General features: G+C 41.4%; 1 protein-coding gene and 1 long non-coding RNA gene across 5 annotated transcripts in view; one reads left to right on the top strand and one right to left on the bottom strand.

Moving 5' to 3' along the window:
* LOC138764879 (potassium voltage-gated channel subfamily A member 2-like) overlaps positions 1 to 19,480 on the top strand; it is a 47,416-nt gene extending 27,936 nt beyond the window's left edge. For 2 of the 4 annotated variants that reach the window (XM_069941301.1, XM_069941298.1), the window contains one exon: positions 16,141 to 19,480. In XM_069941301.1, the coding sequence (XP_069797402.1) occupies positions 17,613 to 19,109 (1,497 nt within the window). In that variant the 5' untranslated portion in view covers positions 16,141 to 17,612 and the 3' untranslated portion in view covers positions 19,110 to 19,480. Of the gene's footprint in view, positions 1 to 4,367; positions 4,586 to 7,965; positions 8,046 to 16,140 lie in introns of those variants that run through there. The other 2 variants (XM_069941299.1, XM_069941302.1) reach the window with 2 other exon arrangements.
* LOC138764887 (uncharacterized) overlaps positions 1 to 21,454 on the bottom strand; it is a 117,773-nt gene that overhangs the window by 81,235 nt on the left and 15,084 nt on the right. The window lies entirely within an intron of this gene.

The following is a 21,454-nucleotide window of genomic DNA, read 5'->3' as shown; positions in this document are numbered from 1 at the left end:
GGTGTGTGTGCCTGGAATGCCTTGCCAGGGGTGGTGGTAGAAGCTGGAACATTAGGAGCATTTAAGAGACTCCTGGACAGGGGCATGGATGCAAGAAAAATAGAGGGCTATCCAGTTGGGAAGGTTTAGTTTTTTGGTAGGAATATATAGGTCGGCACAACATCGAGATCAAATTGGCCTATATTGTGCTGTTGTGTTCTATGTCTATGTTCTATAAATATTTTTCTCAGGTAGAGGAGTCTAGAACTAGTGGACACAGGTGAAAGGAGATCTGAGTGGCAAGTTGAGGGTGTTGAATATTTGGAACAAGCTGCCAGACAAGGCAGTGGAGCTGCAATTACAACATGTAAAGGCATATATTTAGACAGGAGCTCACAGAAAAGGCAAAGAGGAATAAGGGCCCAATGTGAGCAAATGGGACTGGCTTGATGCCATTACATTTAGCACAGATGAGATAGCCTGATAGGGTCATTTCTGTGCTGTCGTCTCCATAACAGGTTTGCTGCTACTTCAATTTTTGAATGGCCCATTTCAATTTCTTTCGCTCTCCCACAACCCATTTTTTCTTCTCCATATAAATCATTCCTCTCTGCCTTAAACTCCTATCTCTCTAATCTGGCACAAGTATCTGTGTGGGAATTAGATGTCCAGGTAATAACCAAAATATTGATCAAACATACCATCATCAAATCTGAATATCCTTGGAAACAAGATGCTCATAAAAGATTGGGAAAAGTGGAAAAAGGACTAGGGATGGCAGAATTGATTTGTAAAGATATTACAGTGATGGCAAGAGAAGGAAAGAGCAGAAACTTTGTTAGAGTTAACCAAGAATAAATACTACTGAGGCTATTCTAAAGGCCAGCATAAAGAGTTAGGTTAGGAAGGATGCACTGTTGGGAGTATTTTTTAATATATTTTATTTTTGATTTTCCAAGATTCGCACAAATCCAGAACAATAATATAATCTTCTTAACAATGATATTCAAAGCCTTTTTTTCCCCCACCCACCCCTCTCCCTTCCCTCCCAACCCTAATATCACAAAAGATTATGTAAATTAAACAAACATAAATAAACAAAAATCTATAGAGTCACAGATCCTTAAAGGATCCAAATATAAATGCAAAGTAACATAAAGTAAAATGAACAAGACACGAAACAATAGCACATAATCTGCACAACCCACTTCATTTATCTCAGTCATTTCACTATTAGTACAGATTTTTACCTTCCTTCTATTTAGAAGGAGTGTAACTATATCTGCATACCCACATGCTGAAGTTCTAACAAAATGTGTTTTAATTCCTCCTTAAATTATACATGCTTTTCTCCAGGAGAATACAACTCTACATTTGCATATTTCATTGTTTAATATTTAGTAAGGAGCCAGACTTCCATGTGACCACTATACATTTCCTGGCTAATGCCAAGGTGACCTTTTCAAACTGAATTTGGCATTTAGACAGTTTAAAACTCATATCCATAATGTTTCCCAGAAGGTACAATTCCAGATTCTGTGGAAAATCCACCTTTGTAATTTTTTTGCAGAATGGCCCCCAGGTCCTCCAAGAAGGATGTCACCTTTGTACACAGCCAGGTTGAATGAATAAAGGTTCCAATCTCTACACCACACCAAAAACATATTTCTGAAATTTCTGGTTTGGATTTATGTAATTTTTGTGGTGTGAGGTACAGTCGATGAGAGAAAATATATTGCACTAACCTGTACCTGCCATTAATATCTGCTGTCATGCTGCCCTGATACAGGTCTGATCAGAACCGCTCATGGATTGTTGTCTGTCTCCTATCTTTCCCTTGCCTTATATAAGCCCAACTTCAGGCCTTCACTTTGGGATAAAAGTTACATCATAGAAATAAATGCACATATTCTCCCTTCAAATCAGAATCTCCTATGTCACTACACACGGGTAGGGCCATGGACAGTTCCAAATTATTGCTTAAGAAAGATCTTAACTGAAGATAGCAGAAGAAAGTTTTATTCGACAAATCATTCTTATTCTTCAGCTGTTCAAATGATATGAGTTGCCCCATTCATAACTATATACCTGATCCCCTTCTGGTACCACATGTCCAGGATCTTATTATCCAGAGTCATAGGTATTCATTTGTTCTGGGACAAGGGAATTTTAGTAGACAACCCCATCTTTAGCCTGATCCATTGATTTTTTTTTTTTTTGCCGTGTCTGTTTTAATATGAGGTATCTGTTTCCTTTGATATCAATTTAGTGTCCCAATTATATGTTAATTCTCCTGCTATCTTTTATCCTACCATGTGTAGTCCAATTTGTGCCGAGGAGGGATACTACCTCTCTCATCGAGAGAAGTGATAAACTTCAACTGGGCTTCCCAATAGTATTTTTTGAAGTCTGCTTATTTCAGATCGCACAGTTCGTAACCCCGAGTCAATTTTTCCATGGAGACCCTAGTCACCTTACCGTTCCAAAAAAGCATCTTGACACATCCATTGAACATCTTAAAGAAGCTCTGGGGAAATGGGGTTGGCAAGGATTGAAATAGATATTGCAGTCTTGGCATCACTTTCATTTTAACACAATTAAACCTGCCCACTAAAGTTATGAGCAGGGTTTTCCATCTATCCAAATCCTCCTCAATTTTCTGGAGCAAAGGGAGATAATTGAGTTTATATAAATTATTCAAATCCTTATTTACTTTTATCCCCAAATATTTAATGCCCTCTTGCAGCCATTTAAACTGGCTCCCTTGTTGGTACTGTCTGTAATCCACCTTTGTCAAGGGCATGACTTCATTTTTATTCAAATTTATCTTGTACCCAGAGATCTTGCCATAATCTTCTCGTGTAGTCTTCAGCCTGGCCCAATGATTTCCCCGGGTCAGTCAAATATACTAGCACATCATCTGCAAATAAATAGATTTTGTGCTCCTCTTGGCCCACCTTGAGCCTTTTTATTTCTGGATCCCATCAGATGGCTTCTACCAGCAGTTCAGTAGCTAATATAAACAACACTGGGACAGTGGACAACCCTTCCTACTGGATCTACCCAGCGGGAATATTGGAAATATCTGCCCCTTTGTTATAATTTTAGCTTGGGGTTTATGAGGATTTCATCTTTTTTTAAACACACACACACTATTCGCGGTAGCCTACAAATAATTTACACCAATGCTTTTGCTCTCTGCCACTTTTAAACTTAAACCAAGTTATTTTGAATTCTGCCTTGGGATCTTTCAATCTAGAATCATTTCTCTCCACTATACTGATCCTACTTCTTTACCTTTGTACTTGCTTAAATCCTGGAATATTTATTTACCTTAACTCTGAATGTTCAGAAATGGTACATTTAATTGCAACATCTTGAAGGTCACTATTTCCCACTGTAAACACAGTTCCCCCTTCACCATTTTAACCCATACTGCACATCTCTGCATTCTCTGATCCATTTGCACTCAGTTCCACTGTACTGTCTGCCCCCAATAGTCTGTCCCACCCGCCTATGCTCTCTACACGAGATCTCTACATGTCAGTGCTCGCTGGGCTTCTTGCTCAGCTCTTGTCTTTGCTTACATTTTATCTAAAAGTATTTATGCAACCCTCTCTACTCTGTGTTCCTCTCCCATTCTGTTTCATCTCTTTCATCTGTGAGCTTGTCTTCATTTCCATTTTTATTTGTATTTTATTTTTATTTCCTTCATCACTAAGCCCATAACTCTCTTCTTTGTGCTTTGGATGTTCTCCCGACTCTGTTTCCCTCTGTCTCCTCTCACTATGCCTCTCTTTGCACCTCCGCCACTCTCTGCATTATTTTTCTTATCTTTTTAAAATATTTTTAAGTTTAACAATGCAAACATAAATACAAAATTGACAATTACATAATTCATTTATATAAAGGTAAGCATGCACAAAAAATAGATAAACTCCATCAATAATTGCTTGTAATACCTGAAAAAATATATAATTGAATTCATTTATGCAACCATGTCAAACCCTTTTATTAATGAAGGAAAAAAAAGAAAAAACCTAAACACTAAGTCTAATCTATCCCCTTCCTCTAATCAAGGTAACCTTTTGAATTAATAAAAGAAAAATCAAAAATGTGGAACCACTGGCGACCCCCATAGAACAAACAATGAATGATCGGAACATACAATAAATGTTAATTCTTCCAATGATAAATAAACTCTAAGAATGGGCCCCACAATTTCATAAATAGAAACTTTCCATCTGTGATATTATATCTAATTTTATCTAAACTTGAATAGGACATTACATCATATAAACCACAGTGTATGACTAGGGATGAGTCATCTTTGCATTTCAATAAAATTGCTCGTCTGGCTATCCACATGGTAAAAGTTAAAACTTTTTCCTGAGATGCCGATATAACTTTATCTGAATCATGAGAAAAGCCAAACAAACCAATTAACGGTCAAGGTTCCAAATTACTCTTAAGAATCATTGATAATGTTTTGAAAATGTCTTTTGAGAATCTCTCTAAATTTGAGCACTTCCAAAACATATGGATCAGGGAAGCTTCAAAAATTATATATTTCTCACATAATGGATCAAAATCTGCATGAAAACAGGTAACTTAAATTTGGACGTATGAATTCTGTGTACCGCCTTAAATTGTAATAAGCAGTGTGTTGCACAAAATGAGGACTCATTAATCTAGCTGAGAGTAGAATACCAATCTTCATTTGAGAATATTAAATTCAAATTTTGTTCCCAATCGCTCTTAATCCCTGCCATGGGAGCTAAATTTAAATCCAATAAATTATTATAAATATATGTTAATCCACCATAGAAATGAAATTAAAAAACAGATCAAGAATATTAGTGTTGGAAATATGCAGAAAATCCAAAAGATTAGACCAAACAAAGTGTCCAATTGTAAATATCTAAATAAGTGTCTATTGGAAAGATTAAATTTAACTGATAATTCTTTGAAAGAGGGAAAATTATCTTGAATAAAGAGATCATTAAAACCTTGAATACCTATTCTGTGCCATTGCTTAAAACCTGCATCCAACAAAGACAGTTGAAAAAGATGGTTAAAAAAGGAGATCTCATAGAAATGTTTCGAATAATAAATGGATTGGACAGATTAGATGTAAATAAGACATTTCCCCTGTTGGGTGATTCCAGGACAAGAGGGCACAGAATTAAAAAGTACCAATTTACAACAGAGATGAGGAGAAATTTCTTTAGCCAGAGCGTAGTGGATTTGTAAAATTCATTGCTACATGCTGTAGAGGCAGGATCACTGGGGGAATTTAAAGGGGAAATTGATAGGTATCTAATTAGTCAGGGTATCATGGGATATGGGGACAAGGCTGTAACTTGGAACTAGATGCGAGAATGGTTTAGCTCAGGGAGGTTTCACGGAGCAGACTCAATGGGCCAAATGGCCTGCTTCTGTTTTTTTTCTTGTGATCTTGTGAATTGGACTCTCTGCCTGCATTCTGTGTGTCTGCTTGAAAACATCTGTGCTCTCTTATGCTTCTTTTTGATCTTGGTGCTTCAATGCCAGCGTTATTTTTGTCTATCAAACTCTGTGACATCATTTTCCCCTCCTTGTGCCTTTCTTTCCTCTCTGCAATATCTGTCCTTCATGAACACTCTCTGCCACCACTGTGTACTTTCTGTTGACCCCTGAGATCTCTGTCTTCCCACCCCTCCCCTTACTTGATCTGAATACTCCAGGTGATTTCTCCCCCTCCTACCTATCCACCCATTCTGTCTTCCTGTGCTCTCTTCCTGCTCACACTTCTGACCACTCCCTCCCCTCTCTCTCTCTATCCTCTGTTGTGATTTCCATCCTTCCCTCCTGCCCGCTTGCTAGTCTATTTCTCTGAGTTCTGTTGCCATAGTGCTCTGTGTTCTATCTCCATAGTACTCTCTGCACCTCACGTTCTCCTTCTCTGTCTCCCTGTCATTTTCTGCCTTCTACATGCCTCTCTCCAGTGCACTCCCCACACTTTCTTTCTCTCTTTGGATTCTTTGACTGTCTCTGCATCATTAGAGTGTCCCAGCTCTCATAATTCTTTGTTCCCCTGCTCTTTTTGCCCCCACTCCCTCTTGACATCTATTTACCTATCAGACTCTGCATTCTGCATGCAATTGAGGTTTCATTTTCTGCTATCTCATCTTTCATTCCCATGCGTCACCTTCTCTGTCCAACACCAATGATAGTTTTTTTTTTAATTTAAATAAATCGATACAGCACAATAAAAGGCCCTTCTGACCCATGAGTTTGTGTTGCCCAAATACACCAATTAACCTACAAACCCCATACAAATTTTGGAGGGAGGGAGGAAACTGGAGGAAATCCATATGGACATGGGGGAACATACCTTACAGATAATGTTAGATTTGGACCTGGGTAATGTATTGCACTTCAATAACCACTACGCTAACCATACCTCCCTCTGCACCTCCCTCTCACTGTTCTTTTACAAGGAGATTTGTCTCCCATGAAGCCCTCTGCTTCCCTTTGCACTCACTGTTGACATCACACTCTTTGCTCATCCTCCCTTCCCCCAGCTCTTTTCCATCACTCTTGCAAACCCAGTCAACCTGACAATCCCTGTCTCATCTGCCCAATCCCTCCCATGGTCTCAGTACATTCCAGGTTCTGTCTTCCCACCTCCTTGTTCCCTCCTCTTGCTCTCCACACCCCTTTCTCCACTGTTCTGACTCCACTATTTTGCTGCTCTAAAGATTGGCCCCATTCTGGGTTCTTTGCCCCCTTCATACTCCATTATTACTTGGTGCTCTTCCCACTCCCGTATCCTTTGTCACCTTTCTTGCTGTCATCCCCCTCCATGGTCTCTGCTACCCAACCCTCCCAGTCTCCCTTCAATGCCTGCCCTCCCCCTTTCCCCCAAATTCTCTTCCACTCTCTGCATTCTTGATCTTCCCATTCCTGGCTCTCTGAAACTCCCTCCAACCTTGATTCAGCTCAATATTCTGTTCCTCTCTGCCACTCTCCCTTCTCTGCTTCCTGTCTATTATCTGCGTTAGTCCTACCCTGCCTTCTTTACTCCTCTCTTTGATCTTTGTGTATTTCTGTCATTCTCCCTGCTCTGTTTCTCCTTGTATTCTCTACATCTTTTTCACCTTATTTCCCCATGCCTGTCTCTGAATCTCCCTCAATGCTCTGCATTCTTTGACTTTCTGCATTCTGTGCCTGCCTACCAGCCTCTCCGCTATCCTGTGCATTTTTCTGATCTCAGTGTCTCACTTTCAGTCTCAGCATTCTCCATGCTTCTCATGCTCTTTGTAAATCTGGGTCACCCTTACCGCTCCCCCATAGCTTTCTTTCCTGTCTCCATCCTCTGTTCTCCCAAAACATACCCTGCCAATGCTGTTGATGGCTTGTCTCCACCTCTGCCTCCTCTTTTCCCTGGTGTTCAGTCCCCCTTGAGGTTTGTCTCCCCAGCACTCTCTGCTTCCTCACACTTTCAGTCCACTCCCATTCTCTGTCCCCTTCTGTGATCTCTATTCCTCCTCCACCCTTTGGCACTGGGTTTTGACTACCTCCCTGTGTTCTCCCAGAGCGGTTCCAGCAGTGTGGGGAATTATGGGTAAAGAAGACGGCCATTGCTCCTGCACTCCCGCATTGAGCCATCGCCGCAAACCAGAGCAACATGTCACGGCAGCAACCAACCCCCACCTCAACCCCGTTCGCAGTAGCAGCACATCGCTTGGGGGGGGGCGGCGGGGGGACGATTGATGGGGAGGGTGGCGACTGACAGTTGGGGGGGGAGGGAATCTGACGTGGGGATGGTGATTGCCGGGGTGACAACTTACGGGGGGGGGGGGGGGGGCAGGAGATTGACGGAGAGGTGGGAACTGACAGCCGGTGGTGGTGGGGAGACTGACGATTGATACTTCCCACGAGTGCATGATGCGTCACTCACTGCGTCATCACTCCCCCCCCCCCCCCCCCCTTACATCGCCAGGTTAGCAATTTAACAGGTATGTCCGCCTGCAGAATGAAAGGTACAGTAATCGCACCCGGTACCAGGAGGACGAACTCAGGTACTGCAATTTGAAAGCACCTATTGTCTACACTCTCCATCACTCTATCGCCCTCCTGTTGAGCTCTGCACTCTCTGTTCCTCTCTCCACAGCCTGTCATCTTCTGTGCTGGCTGATGTACTCTTGCCTCTCACCACCCCCCCCACCCCCCCCCCCCCACCACCACGCCAGACTCTGCCTTCCCTATTGCCCTCTTTTGCCTCCTCTAACTCATGTCCTCTATACTCCCTGATGGCCTCTGGATTCTATCCCACACTCTGTGCTTGCAGTGTTTCCAGTTGCTCCTGTCCTCTGTGCTCTTACCACCCTTTGTTCTCTATAAACCCCATCCTGTCTCCCACCTTCTCTCTCCATCTCTTACCTCGTACTCATTGTCCATCACCTCCCCACCACCCCAAGCACTCTTTGTAACTTCTCTCTTACACTGGCTCCCTTTGTCTGTCCCTATCCATGAGTGTCTTCTCCCCTTTCTGTCCCTCTCCCCTGCGCTCTCTGTCTCTCACCTCTGCTCTCTTCTTCCCTCTCTGCAGAGCCCTCCGTGCTTTATGCACTTCATTACCTCTTTTGACTGCCTGCTTCTCCTTATTCTCTTGGCTCTCTGAACTTTGGAGCCTCCTCTATCCTATTAGGCACACTCAATGTCTCCCTTGGATCTCTGTATCCTGTACCACTCCCTGGTCTCTTGGTGTTTCCATGACCACAGCATTCTCCGTGTCTCCAGTCCCCTGCCCTGTGCTCCTGGCACTCTCCTGGTGTCCCTCTGCTATCACCACCTTCTCCACTCTCCATGACCCTCTATCATTTTCTGTGTTCCAGCAGCTCACTCTCACACTCTCTACACTTCATATCTCTGATTTCCTTGCCTATCAAATCCTCCTCCCTCAGTACCATTCTGTCTCCCACAACCATGTAAGTATCCCTGCTCTTCTTAAATAGATTTCTTAAATACAATCTCTATTTATGTGCACAGGCTCTTGAAGCAGTGAGACGGAGAAAGCAGTTAACAAAACATGTACAATTCTGGGCATGAAAGCAGGGAAATCATGTTGTATCTTTATAAAGCACTGCTCCAGCTTCAGCCTAGATTTTGTTGTTGGTTCATTATCTGAAAGTTAGGAGGGTGTTAAGAGTGCAAAGAAAAATAACAATGGTTCCTGGGATGTGGGACTGCAGTTACAAGTGCCGATTACAGAGTCTGTGATTGTTCCTTTGGAAGAAATTGAGCCTTGAAGGGAAATTGACAGAAATATATAAAAAGGGTTCGGGACAGTGGGAAGCTGTTCCCTTTTGTGGAGGGGTGAAGGATTCAAGTTCACACGGGACGAGAAGTAAAAGTGACATGAAGAAACACATTTTATTGCAAATGGTGTAATCATAATCTGGGAATCACTTCATGCAGATGTGGTGGAGGGAGGTTCCACTGCCACCTTCAAGACAGAATGGGATAAATACATAGTGGAGAGAAGAAATTGAAAGGCTACAGTGAAAGGGCTGATTAGTGGAACTAGATAATTGTTTTTGTAGAGAGCTGGCATAGACATGATGGACTGAATGGCTTCCTAAGTTGCAACTGTTCTGTGATTCTATTCTATGAGGCTTGTGGTTCTCTCACTCTGTTTTAGTATTAGCATATAATCAATGAGGAAGGAACTTAAAATTAGATCTATCATGAGCAAAAATGTTGAAATAAATGGGCATAAGGGCTACCATCCTTGGACCTTAAACAAAGTGGCTGTAGTGGAGTGGATTGGAAGCTAGAGAGTTTCCAGAGGATTGTAAATTTCTGAATGTAATGCTGCTGTTCAAGAAAGGATCAAGAAGAATAGTCTCCCTCAGTTGTATTCCTCTGTCACCCTCTCTTCTATCTCCAGCTCTCTCTCTTCATCTCTCTCTATCTCTCTTTCACGTACATGCACACGCACCATTCACAGCCTCCACACTTTCTGTTATCTTAAACTCTCTAGCAATCTCCCTCCTTTCAGTCTCCATTCCTGGACTCAATTTATCCTTTAATCTTCCTTCAAACCACCCCCCACCCCATCTCTGATCCTCTCTAACCTTTCTGCTCTCTCCCTCTTTCATGCGCTTCAACATCTATTCTTTGCTCTTTTACTCTGCCTGTTTCCGACTCTCCTTACTTCTGCCCTTTCATTGCCTTCTCAAACATCTTCCTTGCTCACTATCCTTGTTTGATCAGCACACTTGTTATTCCTCTCTCTTCTCATCTCCGTCACTTCCTCTTTTGCCATTTCCACTCTTAAGGCACTCTTGCCCCTTCCCTGCTGTTGTGAGTGAGTAAACAAATTTGGTAGGTCTCAAAGGCAAAGACTCTAGACACAGTTCTGATGGGGAAGGATTTTATTTACAGAAGGCAAGTGTAGGAAATGGTAACAGATGCAATACACATGCACACACAGTTTACAGCACCCATGGGAAAATAATAGTGGACAATTAATAACGAACGTGGGGAAAATAGCATGGGAACAAAATATATCCAGACACAATGATCAAGGAAAAATCACTACAATACCCCACCACCCCTTGACTCAGTGCAGGCTCGGCTCTGAGCTACAAGGGATACTAATTAAATGTTCCTAACCCTTTTAGCAGTGCACATCTTACCAAAAGTTTCTCCAGCACCCTTCCACAATTCTAGGCCTGGAGTGAAGTAAGGTAGTCCCAAGCTGGCAAAAAAGAGAGAATAAAGAACATATGGCACCTTTATAGTACTGGTCCAGCCCAGGTTGTTAACAGGTACAATTGGCTCCGTGCCAGGAGGGTTAATCCAATTACAACAACTAATGGCCCAAGGCCAAATACAGGTAGGCTGGAGAGTCCACTTAGGTAATTTACATGGGTCAACAGCAAGGTGTGCACTAACGGATGGGGCGGAACCAAACTTTGATTGGCAGCTGGTGTGTCCTCCGACTAGGTAGGGGGCAGTACTCACATGACAGCCACAACCTTCCCAATACACCTGCCTCTCCTGTTTCTCATCAATTTTTTGTTCCATTATTCCATCCATCTGTTATCTTCCTTCACTCTCTACCTTCCTACTTCAAGCACCAATGTGTTCTGCTTCACTCCCTCCTGTCTGGATCTCATCCCTGATAATTCCACTCTTCATCACCTTGTTTTTCTCTCTCAGAGGATTACTGAAATTCTATGACACAGTAGAACCTTCATGACCCATTCTCTTTACTCCTATTGAAAAAGGCTCCCCACCATGATCCCAGCTTCTAGTACTTGAAACACAGCACTACATAGTAGAGCTCTGCAAGTAAACATTCTAACACTTTTTTAATGCAGTGAGGCTTTCTTCCTAAACCACTCTTTGGACTACTGCCTTCCTCAAATTTCCACTCTAATCTTTCCACCAATTGACTCTCTGCTTCACTGGTTATTTACTCTTCTATTGAAGGAATGTTTACTGTCAAGGCCTCTCATAATTTTATATGCCTCACCTCAGTTTCTCCTCAGCCTTCTCTGCTCCAGAAAAAACAACATTGTAATCGATCTTTCCTTAATATTTTTCAGTCCTGGCAGAATCATTGAACATCTTTTGAAATTCCATTCAATTTAGTTGTATTTTCTTGTAATATAGTATAATATTCACAATACTCAACAACCGTTGTTACTTTCTTGCTTGTCTGTTGATTCTACTGCTACTTCTTCAAAAAATTCAGTAAGGTTAGTCAAATGTGACCAGCCCAAGATAAACCCATGGCAAATGTCCTTAATCAACCTACGTCTTTCCATTTCAAAACAGACCACAAAGTTTCCATAGAAAACTGTTCCTCAGAATTGATTCCAGTAAGTTTCCCATCATTGATACGAAACAAATTTCAGTCACATTCAATGTTCCTCCAGTTTTGAACAACAAAATTGCATGAGGACATCTCCAGTCTTCCACAGCACTCCTGGAGCCAGAGGTGCTTCAAGATGAGAGTCATAATTCACTTGGCAATTCACTAGGAAACTTTAGGAGAGGTGTCAGAGTAAGTTTTTTTATTTAGAAATTGGTGGGTGCCTGGAATACGTTGCCAGGGGTGGTGGTGGAGCCTGGTACAATAAGGAAATTCAGCAGACTCTTAGACAGGCACGTGGATGTAAGGAAAATAGAGGTCAGGAAAAATTAGATTGTGGTAGAGTAGGTTCACATAGATTGACACAACATTGTGGGCTGAAGGGCCTGTAATGTGCTATAATATTCTATGTCCTTGCTCCGGCTTGGTGGTTTATCACTTCCAAAGAGGTTAATATTTCCTCTTTTACTATGGTTATCCGATTTAAATATTTCAGACTTTCTATTAACTACATCACTGTTTTTGTAAAGGCACTTTTCTTTGATCCATATAGGTCTACTCTTTCCTCTGTGTATCCTCTTGATTTTATGTACTTACGAACATTAGATTTTCTGTGTTTTTACCTGCTAGTAACTTTTCATGTCCTCTGTTTGCTTTCCAATTTTCTCTTTCAACTTCACTCCTACACTGCCCATTTTGCTTTGAACTTTTGAACATCATAGAGCCAGACATGCCAGAAACAAACCCTTTGGCTCACCATGTGCATGCTAACCATAAGGCATTCAACTATACTAATCATACCCTGATTCAAATGTTTTCTCCCATCTCATCGGCAGTACTAGGTTTCTGCAATTAACAACTCTCCACCTGCTCTAATCTTGATCTCGCTTCTTATGTTCTCTGCCTATCTTTTCTTCATCTTTTACTGTCCCTATTCCTCTCTCTGTTACCCTCTCCAGTCTCTCTGGCTATAACTATTCACTGCTATTATTCCTAATCCTATTATTATGATTCTTTCTATGTACTTCCCTTCATATTTCCCTTTTCTATCTTTCTCCTTTCCATTTGACTTCATCGTGCTCCCTTCAGGCTACTTCTATTATAATCCTTCTGCCCTGGTATCCTTTGCACACCACAATCTCTTTTCCACTCTTCACCATCCCTCTCAAACCTTATTTCTATCACCCATCTTGCCCACTATTTCTCTCTCTTTAGCCCTCGTACCTTCCTCTCTCTTATGGTTCCACATATCTGCTCATACCTTCTCTCTCCTTCAACTTCTTGTTTGCTCTCTTTGTGGTCTGTTTTCTGAGACCTCCACTTCCCCCTCCATCACACCTTCTCCTTCTCCATTGTTTTTCCATCATCATTCCTTGTTCCACTTATCAGTCAGACACAGCTGAATTGACAGGTTTACTTTCTGCTACACAGAATAAATTCACAAGGTGTTTTCATGAAATGCTTTGGGATATCCTGGGGCCATCTACACTAACTAAAAGCATGTCCTTCTTCCACCTTCCTTGCTCTCTAAATCTTACTCTTCCTTTTGTCCTTCCCCCATGCTATCACATTCTCCATCCACCTCTCCTTCAATTTTTGTCTCTTTTCACATCCTCTGTCCTTTCCTCCTTCATGTCCACTCCTCTTTAATCCCACATAACCCTAAACTTGCTCTTTCTTTCCCTTTATCCCCTCTAATTTCTATCTCTCTCTTTTAACCTTCCAATTCTTTGAACCTCCTCCATTTTCCTGTTCACTCTCTTGTTCTCTCTCACTCATTTTCCTTTCCTCTTTTCTCTTACACTCTTCTTCCTCCATTACTCTTCCACATATCCATTCTATAAAGGCATACAGTTGGAAGAGTTCATTTCCAAAAAAGTCACACTACTCTGTACCCAACTTAAAGTTCCTTTTAAAGGTATTTTGAAAATTACACAAATGGCAAGATAGTACCAAACCAGCATTCGAAGTTCAAACCTAAGGATCTCTCCACCTACTTATACAGAAGCTCTTGAACTTTCGTCTTCTCTTTATTACATCTCTTCCATAGGTTCCGTCTGCTCCGAAAGCCACTATCTCCTCTATGTACAATATAAAACACAGAACAGCTCAGCAGGTCAGACAGCATCTGTGGAAAGTGAAATAGTTAACTCTTCAATCTGGGACCCTTCAGACCTACAGTTCCCTCCATAATGTTTGGAACAAAGGCTCTTTTTATTTTATTTTCCCCCATGCTCCAGAGTTTTAAATTTGTAATAAACCAATTCACGTGATTAAAGTCCACATTCCAGATTTTATTCAAGGTTATTTGTGTACATTTCAGTTTGATCATGTAGAAATGACAGCAGTTTTATACATAGTTCCCCCATATCAGGTCACCATAGTGTTTGGGATATTTGGCATCACAGGTGTTTATGATTACTCAGGTATGTTTAATTGCATCATTGGAGCAGGTGTAAGAGAGCTAGGTTTGTTTCTAAGCTTTTGATATCCTTTGGAATCTGTAGTTGCCATTTTGTAATCCAGATTTGTATCAATGAAAGTCAAAGAAGCCATTATGAGTCTGAAAAAAACAAGAATAAAACCGGAAGAGACAGCACTCAAACCTTAGGATGACCAAAATCAACTGTTTGGAACATCATTAAGAAGAAAAAGCGTTCTGGTGAGCTCAGTAATCGCAAAAGAATTGGTCGGCCAAGAAAGATCTCCACTACTGATGACAGAAGAATTCTCACCAGAATGAAGAAAAATCCCCAAACACCTGTTTGACAGATCAGAAACACTCTTCAAGAGGCAGGTATGGATGTATCAATGACTATTGTCCACAGAAGACTTCGTGGACAGAAATATAGAGGCTTCACTGCCAGATGCAAACCACTAGTTAGCCACAGAAACAGGATGGCCAGATTACAGTTTACCAACAAATATTTAACAGAGCCTGCAGCATTCTGGAAAAAGATCTTGTGGACAAATGAGATGAAGATTAACCTGAATCAGGTGATGGCAGAGTAAAGTGTGGAGGTGGAAAGGAACTGCCCAAGTTCCAAAGGATATACCTCATCTATAAAACATGGTGGTGGGGGTGTTATGGCCTGGGCATGTATGGGTGCCACAGGCACTGGCATACTTATCTTCATTGATGATGTTACTGCTGATGGCAGTAGCAAAATGAATTCTGAGGTGTATAGAAACATCTTATCTGCTCAAGTTCAACCAGATGGCTCCAAGCTCATTGGATAGCGCTTCATCCTACAGCAAGACATTGATCCCAAACATTCTGTTAAAGCAACAAAGAGTTTTTTCAAAGCTAACAGCTGGAAAATTCTTGAATGGCCAAGTTAGTCACCCAATTTAAATCCAATTTAGCATGCCTTCCATATATTGAAGAGAAAAATTAAGGGGACAAGTCCCTAAAACAAGCTGGAGCTGAAGATGGCTGATAGAGGCCTGGGCATCACCAGAGAAGATACTCAGCACCTGGTGATGCTTATGAACCACAACTTCAAGTCGTCATTGCATGCAAAGGAATATGTAACAAACAACTAAACATAACTACTTTAATGTACATAACTATGTCCCAAATAAATGTCCTGAAATGAAGGGGACTATGTATAAAAGGTGTGTAATTTCTACATGGTAAAATCAAAATATGCACAAATACCCTTTATTAAAATCTGGAATGTACACTTTAATCACATGTCAATTGTTTGATTACAAATGTAAAACTGTGGAGCACAGGGACAAATAAAGGGGAAGAAATGACTTTGTCTCAAATATTATGGAGGGCACTGTGTCTCCTTCCATAGATGCTGCTCAACCTGCTGAGTGTTCCGAGCATTTTCTGTTTATGTTTCAGCATCTGTAGTTTTTTTTAATCTTCCCCTTTTGAAGCCATTTGGTAGTTTCATTGTTTCTGAGACAGTCTTTCAAAAAAATCTAGATTCATGTAATTACTTCAATTTAAATTCCCCGGCTGCTGGGATTTGAGCCTGCACATTTGAATCAATGATCTAGGCCCAGGCTTCACATCAGGTAACTTAACATAATTTTCTATCTCTCTATTCTTCAACTTCCTTTCATCTTCATCCACCAATCTGTTCCTGTTTTCTCCTTTTGTACATTTTACCCCCAATCCATCCATCCCTATCATTTCCTCTTCCTTGACTTTCACACGCATTTCATTCTCCTCTCTTCCAATTCCACTGTGCTTCAACTTGCCCTAAAAATGTATCTCTCTCCTGCCTGGGTGATGGGCAAATAACATTTTTTTTCTTGCTGTTTTGATGCAGGATATATCGAAATTCCCATGAGCACAAGATGTTGCTTTAAATGTGTTTTCTGCTGCTCTGGAAATCTGTGGTGTGGCATTGTGTTGGATGAATCAGGACATCTTGTGTTACAACCTCCCAAAGGTGCAAGCTATTTCTCCATCACTGCTTTTGTGGAAATATATTCATTTATTAAAAATAAATCTGGAAGGAGGAATTTGCCAGCCAAAAAGGAGCATTTAATATACAAATTTCAGGATCCAATGACTCTATGATCCACCAATTACAAATCCATTCATTTCAGAATCCACTAACAACTGGGAAGACTATCTTCAGAATACACTGTATAGAAGCCACTTACTCCACAAGTCAATTGCTTCAAAATTCACAAAATTCAGGAACCACAACTCCATAATTCATAAAATACCACATGGACAAGTTAACTACAGGATTCAATTTGAGGAATCCATTGAACTTTGGAAATCATTAACTCCACATAATTCAGGATCTACAGACTCTAGTATCTACAAACTACAAGTCACTAACTCCAGGATCCATAAAATATAGAATTAATGAACTCTGGGATCCACTCATTGTAGGTCCACATACTACAAGTACAATATTCTCAAACTCCTTTGGTTGTGAAATACAGCATCCATAGCTCTAGGATTCAAAAGTTCCTAAAGCCACAAAGTCTGGAATCCAAACTTCCAGGAACAACAAGCTCCACAAACAATTAATCAATGAACAACAATGAAATAATATCCAACAACTAAAAGACCATTAACTTTGGGTTGCACAAACTAAGATCCAACAACCAAATTCAGCCAGAAATCAGTTAAATTCCAACATCAATAACCAGCATTCATCAAATTTAGCAGCCATTAAATTCAGAATCTATTTATGTGTCTGGGATTATCTGACTCCAGGAAATACACCAGTTCTATCATCTCCAACTCAAGGAACAATTAACCTCAAGGTACTCTAAAGTTAGGATCCAAGAGCCAGAAACAAAAAAGAATAAAAACACTAACTAAAGCACAGGATCTACTACCTTCAGGATTCACTAACTACGTCCCAAAAACAGCAATTATCCACAATTCCAGAATCCAATAAAACTAATAATCAACTCACTCCAATAATATGAACCTCTATTTGATATATTAGCTCTAGAATGCTTTAACCCCAGCCTCAATTGCACAAACAATCCAAGAACCATTATTTCCTCAAGTCAGGATCAATTTAGCCTTCAACCCACTAAATCCACCATCCAATAGTAGCAATATACAAGATTAATTGACTGTAGAATCTACAAGTTCACTTTTCACAAAGTACACTTTAAGAATTCAGGTAATTTATTGTATTCCACCATCTTGATATTCAAAATATTCTTGCTCTTTGGTTTCAGGACAATTAGTACAGAAGGCCAACAACATTCTAATTTAACCTTGCTCCAACTTCTGAGTGAGAGAAGCATTATTCCCTCCAGCAACATGACAGTGGCCCATGGGGACAACGTTGATGAGTTGGCTGCTCTCCCAGTCCAGAACCAGGACTTTTATGGGCTAGAGCAGAATCATGAGTGCTGCGAGCGGGTGGTCATCAATATCTCAGGGCTTCGATTTGAGACTCAGCTGAGGACCCTGGGACAGTTCCCCGACACCCTGCTGGGGGACCCCAAGAAGAGGATGGGCTACTTTGACCCTCTGAGGAATGAATATTTCTTTGACAGGAACCGGCCAAGTTTTGACGCTATCCTGTATTACTACCAGTCAGGAGGGAGGCTGCGCAGGCCTGTCAACGTGCCCTTGGATATTTTTGCTGAGGAAATACGGTTCTATGAGCTTGGAGAGGAGGCCATGGAGATGTTCAGAGAGGATGAAGGTTTTATCAAGGAAGAGGAACGACCTTTACCGGAGAATGAGTTCCAGCGACAGATCTGGCTACTCTTTGAGTACCCTGAAAGCTCAGGTCCAGCCCGAGTTATTGCCATCATGTCTGTTACAGTCATCCTTATTTCCATCGTCAGCTTCTGTCTGGAAACACTCCCTGTCTTTAGAGATGACAAAGAGAATCCAGCTGGAGGAAGACCTCAGTATAGCAATGACACAGCTCCCTATCACAGTCCGAACTTCGCTGATCCTTTCTTCATTGTTGAGACCCTCTGCATCATTTGGTTCTCCTTTGAGTTCCTTGTCAGGTTGTTTGCTTGTCCGAGCAAGCCCAGCTTCTTCAGAAATATAATGAATATCATTGACATTGTCGCCATTACTCCATACTTCATAACCCTGGGCACTGAGTTGGCTGAACAGCAGCAGCAGCAGCAGGTAAGCAATGGGCAGCAACAAGGACAACAGGCCATGTCCCTGGCCATCTTAAGGGTCATCCGTCTGGTCAGAGTCTTCAGAATATTCAAACTCTCCAGACATTCCAAAGGTCTGCAGATCCTCGGGCAGACATTGAAGGCCAGCATGAGGGAGTTGGGGCTCCTTATCTTCTTCCTATTCATCGGAGTCATCCTCTTCTCCAGTGCCGTCTACTTTGCTGAGGCAGATGAAGCTGCCTCCTACTTTGACAGCATCCCCGACGCTTTCTGGTGGGCGGTGGTATCCATGACGACAGTGGGGTATGGAGACATGTACCCCATAACCATCGGGGGCAAGATGGTGGGTTCCCTGTGTGCCATCGCTGGGGTACTGACCATCGCACTCCCCGTGCCAGTCATTGTCTCCAACTTCAATTACTTCTACCATCGAGAGACAGAGAACGAGGAGCAGGCCCAGTACCTGCACGTCAGGAGCTGTCCCACTATCCCATCCGTTACCAATCTGAAGAAAAGTAACAGCACTTCAAGCATCTGCAAATCAGAATACACCCAGGAGGGGCTAGTTGGGCCTCGCCACCCCCCTGATCACAGTCTTCACAATGACAACTGTACTTTATCAAATCCCAACTATGTGAACATCACCAAGATACGGAGTGACGTGTGAGCATCTCATGGACTCTGGCCTCACCCAGGATACACCATTCAGAAGATCTCGCCATTGTTTAATTTATGAACTGCTTTGTCTTGGTTTGGCTTCAAGTATTTGTTTCAGAGAATTAAACATTCACATGGTAACCATGTCCTATTCACCATTCCCGACATATTCCCATCACAAGGGAAATGAGCTATTAACTTTAGGGACAGCTAAAATGAATAGAAGAATACTGCATGTGACAATTCTAATATCTGAAATTAGAGAGAATCCTTGAAATCCTTTCCTCGAATGGCCAAGTTCAGCTTATTTATCTAAACTCTGGATAATTACTCAGTCTGCCTGCTTATCCTATCACGAAAGTTAAACACAAGTTACACATGGTCACTGTTGTCTCGGTCGTTTATTTTCTTGCCCAGATATACCGCTGTTTCATGTTTACCTTTAAAATCCTTTCTTCTATGGGCAATTATGCTGATGTGGTGAAAAACTGAACTTTAACTTTCCAAAGAGGTCTAACTCCACATACACTTAATGCTTCCTGTTATTATTATTTAAGTGTATCATCTTGCAGAGTTCATGCTTATCAATATAATTCAGAGCCATTTTGCCAGATTGAATAGATCTTCATGTGGATACAGGTTAAAAAAAAGGTTTGTGGAAACAGTTGTATTTAGTGAGGTTTCTATTCCAAAGGGATGGGGAATTCCACCTTCATTCAAACCCAGTGACCCTTTTGCAGTAGGTGACCAAGTTTGAACAGAAACATGTAGCTGATGTGTAATGATTCCTTGCTCCTTGTATTTATGGCAGATATGCCCATCTAATTTGGGAGAAGCTTGTTTCATATGTTCTCTCTAAATAGGTTTTTTGTTGAACATTATCATTTGAAAGACTTTAGGTACTTAAGAGTCCTCGGTGTGCATATGAAAGACAGCCTCTGATACCATGCTTCAGGATTCACCGAAGGCATCCTCAGATAATAGTTAAATGACTGTCAAATTCTGAAACCTACCCAGCCATCAAGAGCACCACCAAAAAAACCATTTGAGACTACAAGCAAAAATTTACAGGCCTCTAGGAAGGTAAATCTCCTCTACACCTTCTCCAAAGTTTTCACTTCCTTCCCAGAATAAGTTGTCCAGTACTGAACTCATATGAACACAAGAAGGGGGATAGAATTTGTCCAGGGAGTTGCAGACAAGGTTAGGCAATGTCAGCTGAAGGAAAAATCATGGAATTCCTACCAGAGAAAAATAGAATGTCATCTAAAATCCAAAAGTATAACCATATATACCATATAACCATATAACCGTTTACAGCACGGAAACAGGCCATGTCGGCCCTTCAAGTCCGTACCGGTTCACTTGAACAACTCCACTAGCTCCTCCGCAGACTCCTGAGGAAATAGAGGCTTTCTTCATGATGCCATTGGTGTGTTGCCTGGCATTAATCAGAACAATCCCCAAGTTTTGACTTTGGCCAGGGTTCTTGAATAGCATGAATTTCAAAAGAGAAACTCTTGCTTGATAAAATTGAGTGAATTTCTTCAACAGATAACAAAAATGTACCAATAACATAATGCAGCGCAAGCACCATATATGAATAGGAATTAATGAGAATACGAAGGGCAAGTGGTAGAATGGAGACAAATACAGCTGCTGGAGCCTGAAGTGAAACATATCCTACAGGAAAAAAAGAATGGTCATGATTTTTGGCCAGAACTCTTTATCCAGTCCAGGAATGTACTAAAAAGAAGACAATGTAGAGGGAAGGGTGTCTCATACTGGATTGGTGAAACAGGCAGAGGTGAAACATGACAGATGAGCCAGTTGATTAGCAGATGCCAGACAAAGGGAAAGAGAGGTAAGAAAAACAAAGGGGTCAGGTGTAGAAAGATGAGGCAAACAGAATGGAGTGGGTAATTGAAAGACAAAGCTTGGCAGCCCTGGAATCTGAAAAGAGAAGGTGACAATGATGGTGCAATGAGAGACCAAATGGAACTAAAGTGGGTGGAGAGAAGAGAAAGAGAGCACAGAAGAATCCAGTGAGGAGATAGTGATGGAGAAGAATGGAACCAAAGAAGCGATGAGAATGGGTGGGGGTGAGTGAAAAAGGTACAAAAAAGGGAGGAAGAGAGAAAGAGACTCATTACCTGAAATTAGAAAATTCTATGTTCATGCCATTGAGCTTTAGACTGCATTATTTCCTCTAGTTCACTAGACCTCATTCTGGCAGTGGAGATGATCCAAGACAGATAGGTCATTGAACTGAGTTGAAATTGCTGAATGCAGAGGTTGCTAGGGTGAAGATGAAGATGAGGAACGCTGTTCTGTATGAGTGTAAGAGCGAAACTC

Source organism: Narcine bancroftii, chromosome 5 (assembly GCF_036971445.1).
Source record: "Narcine bancroftii isolate sNarBan1 chromosome 5, sNarBan1.hap1, whole genome shotgun sequence".
Classification (NCBI taxonomy): Eukaryota; Metazoa; Chordata; class Chondrichthyes; order Torpediniformes; family Narcinidae; genus Narcine; species Narcine bancroftii.
This window is presented reverse-complemented; position numbering and strand designations above follow the sequence as displayed.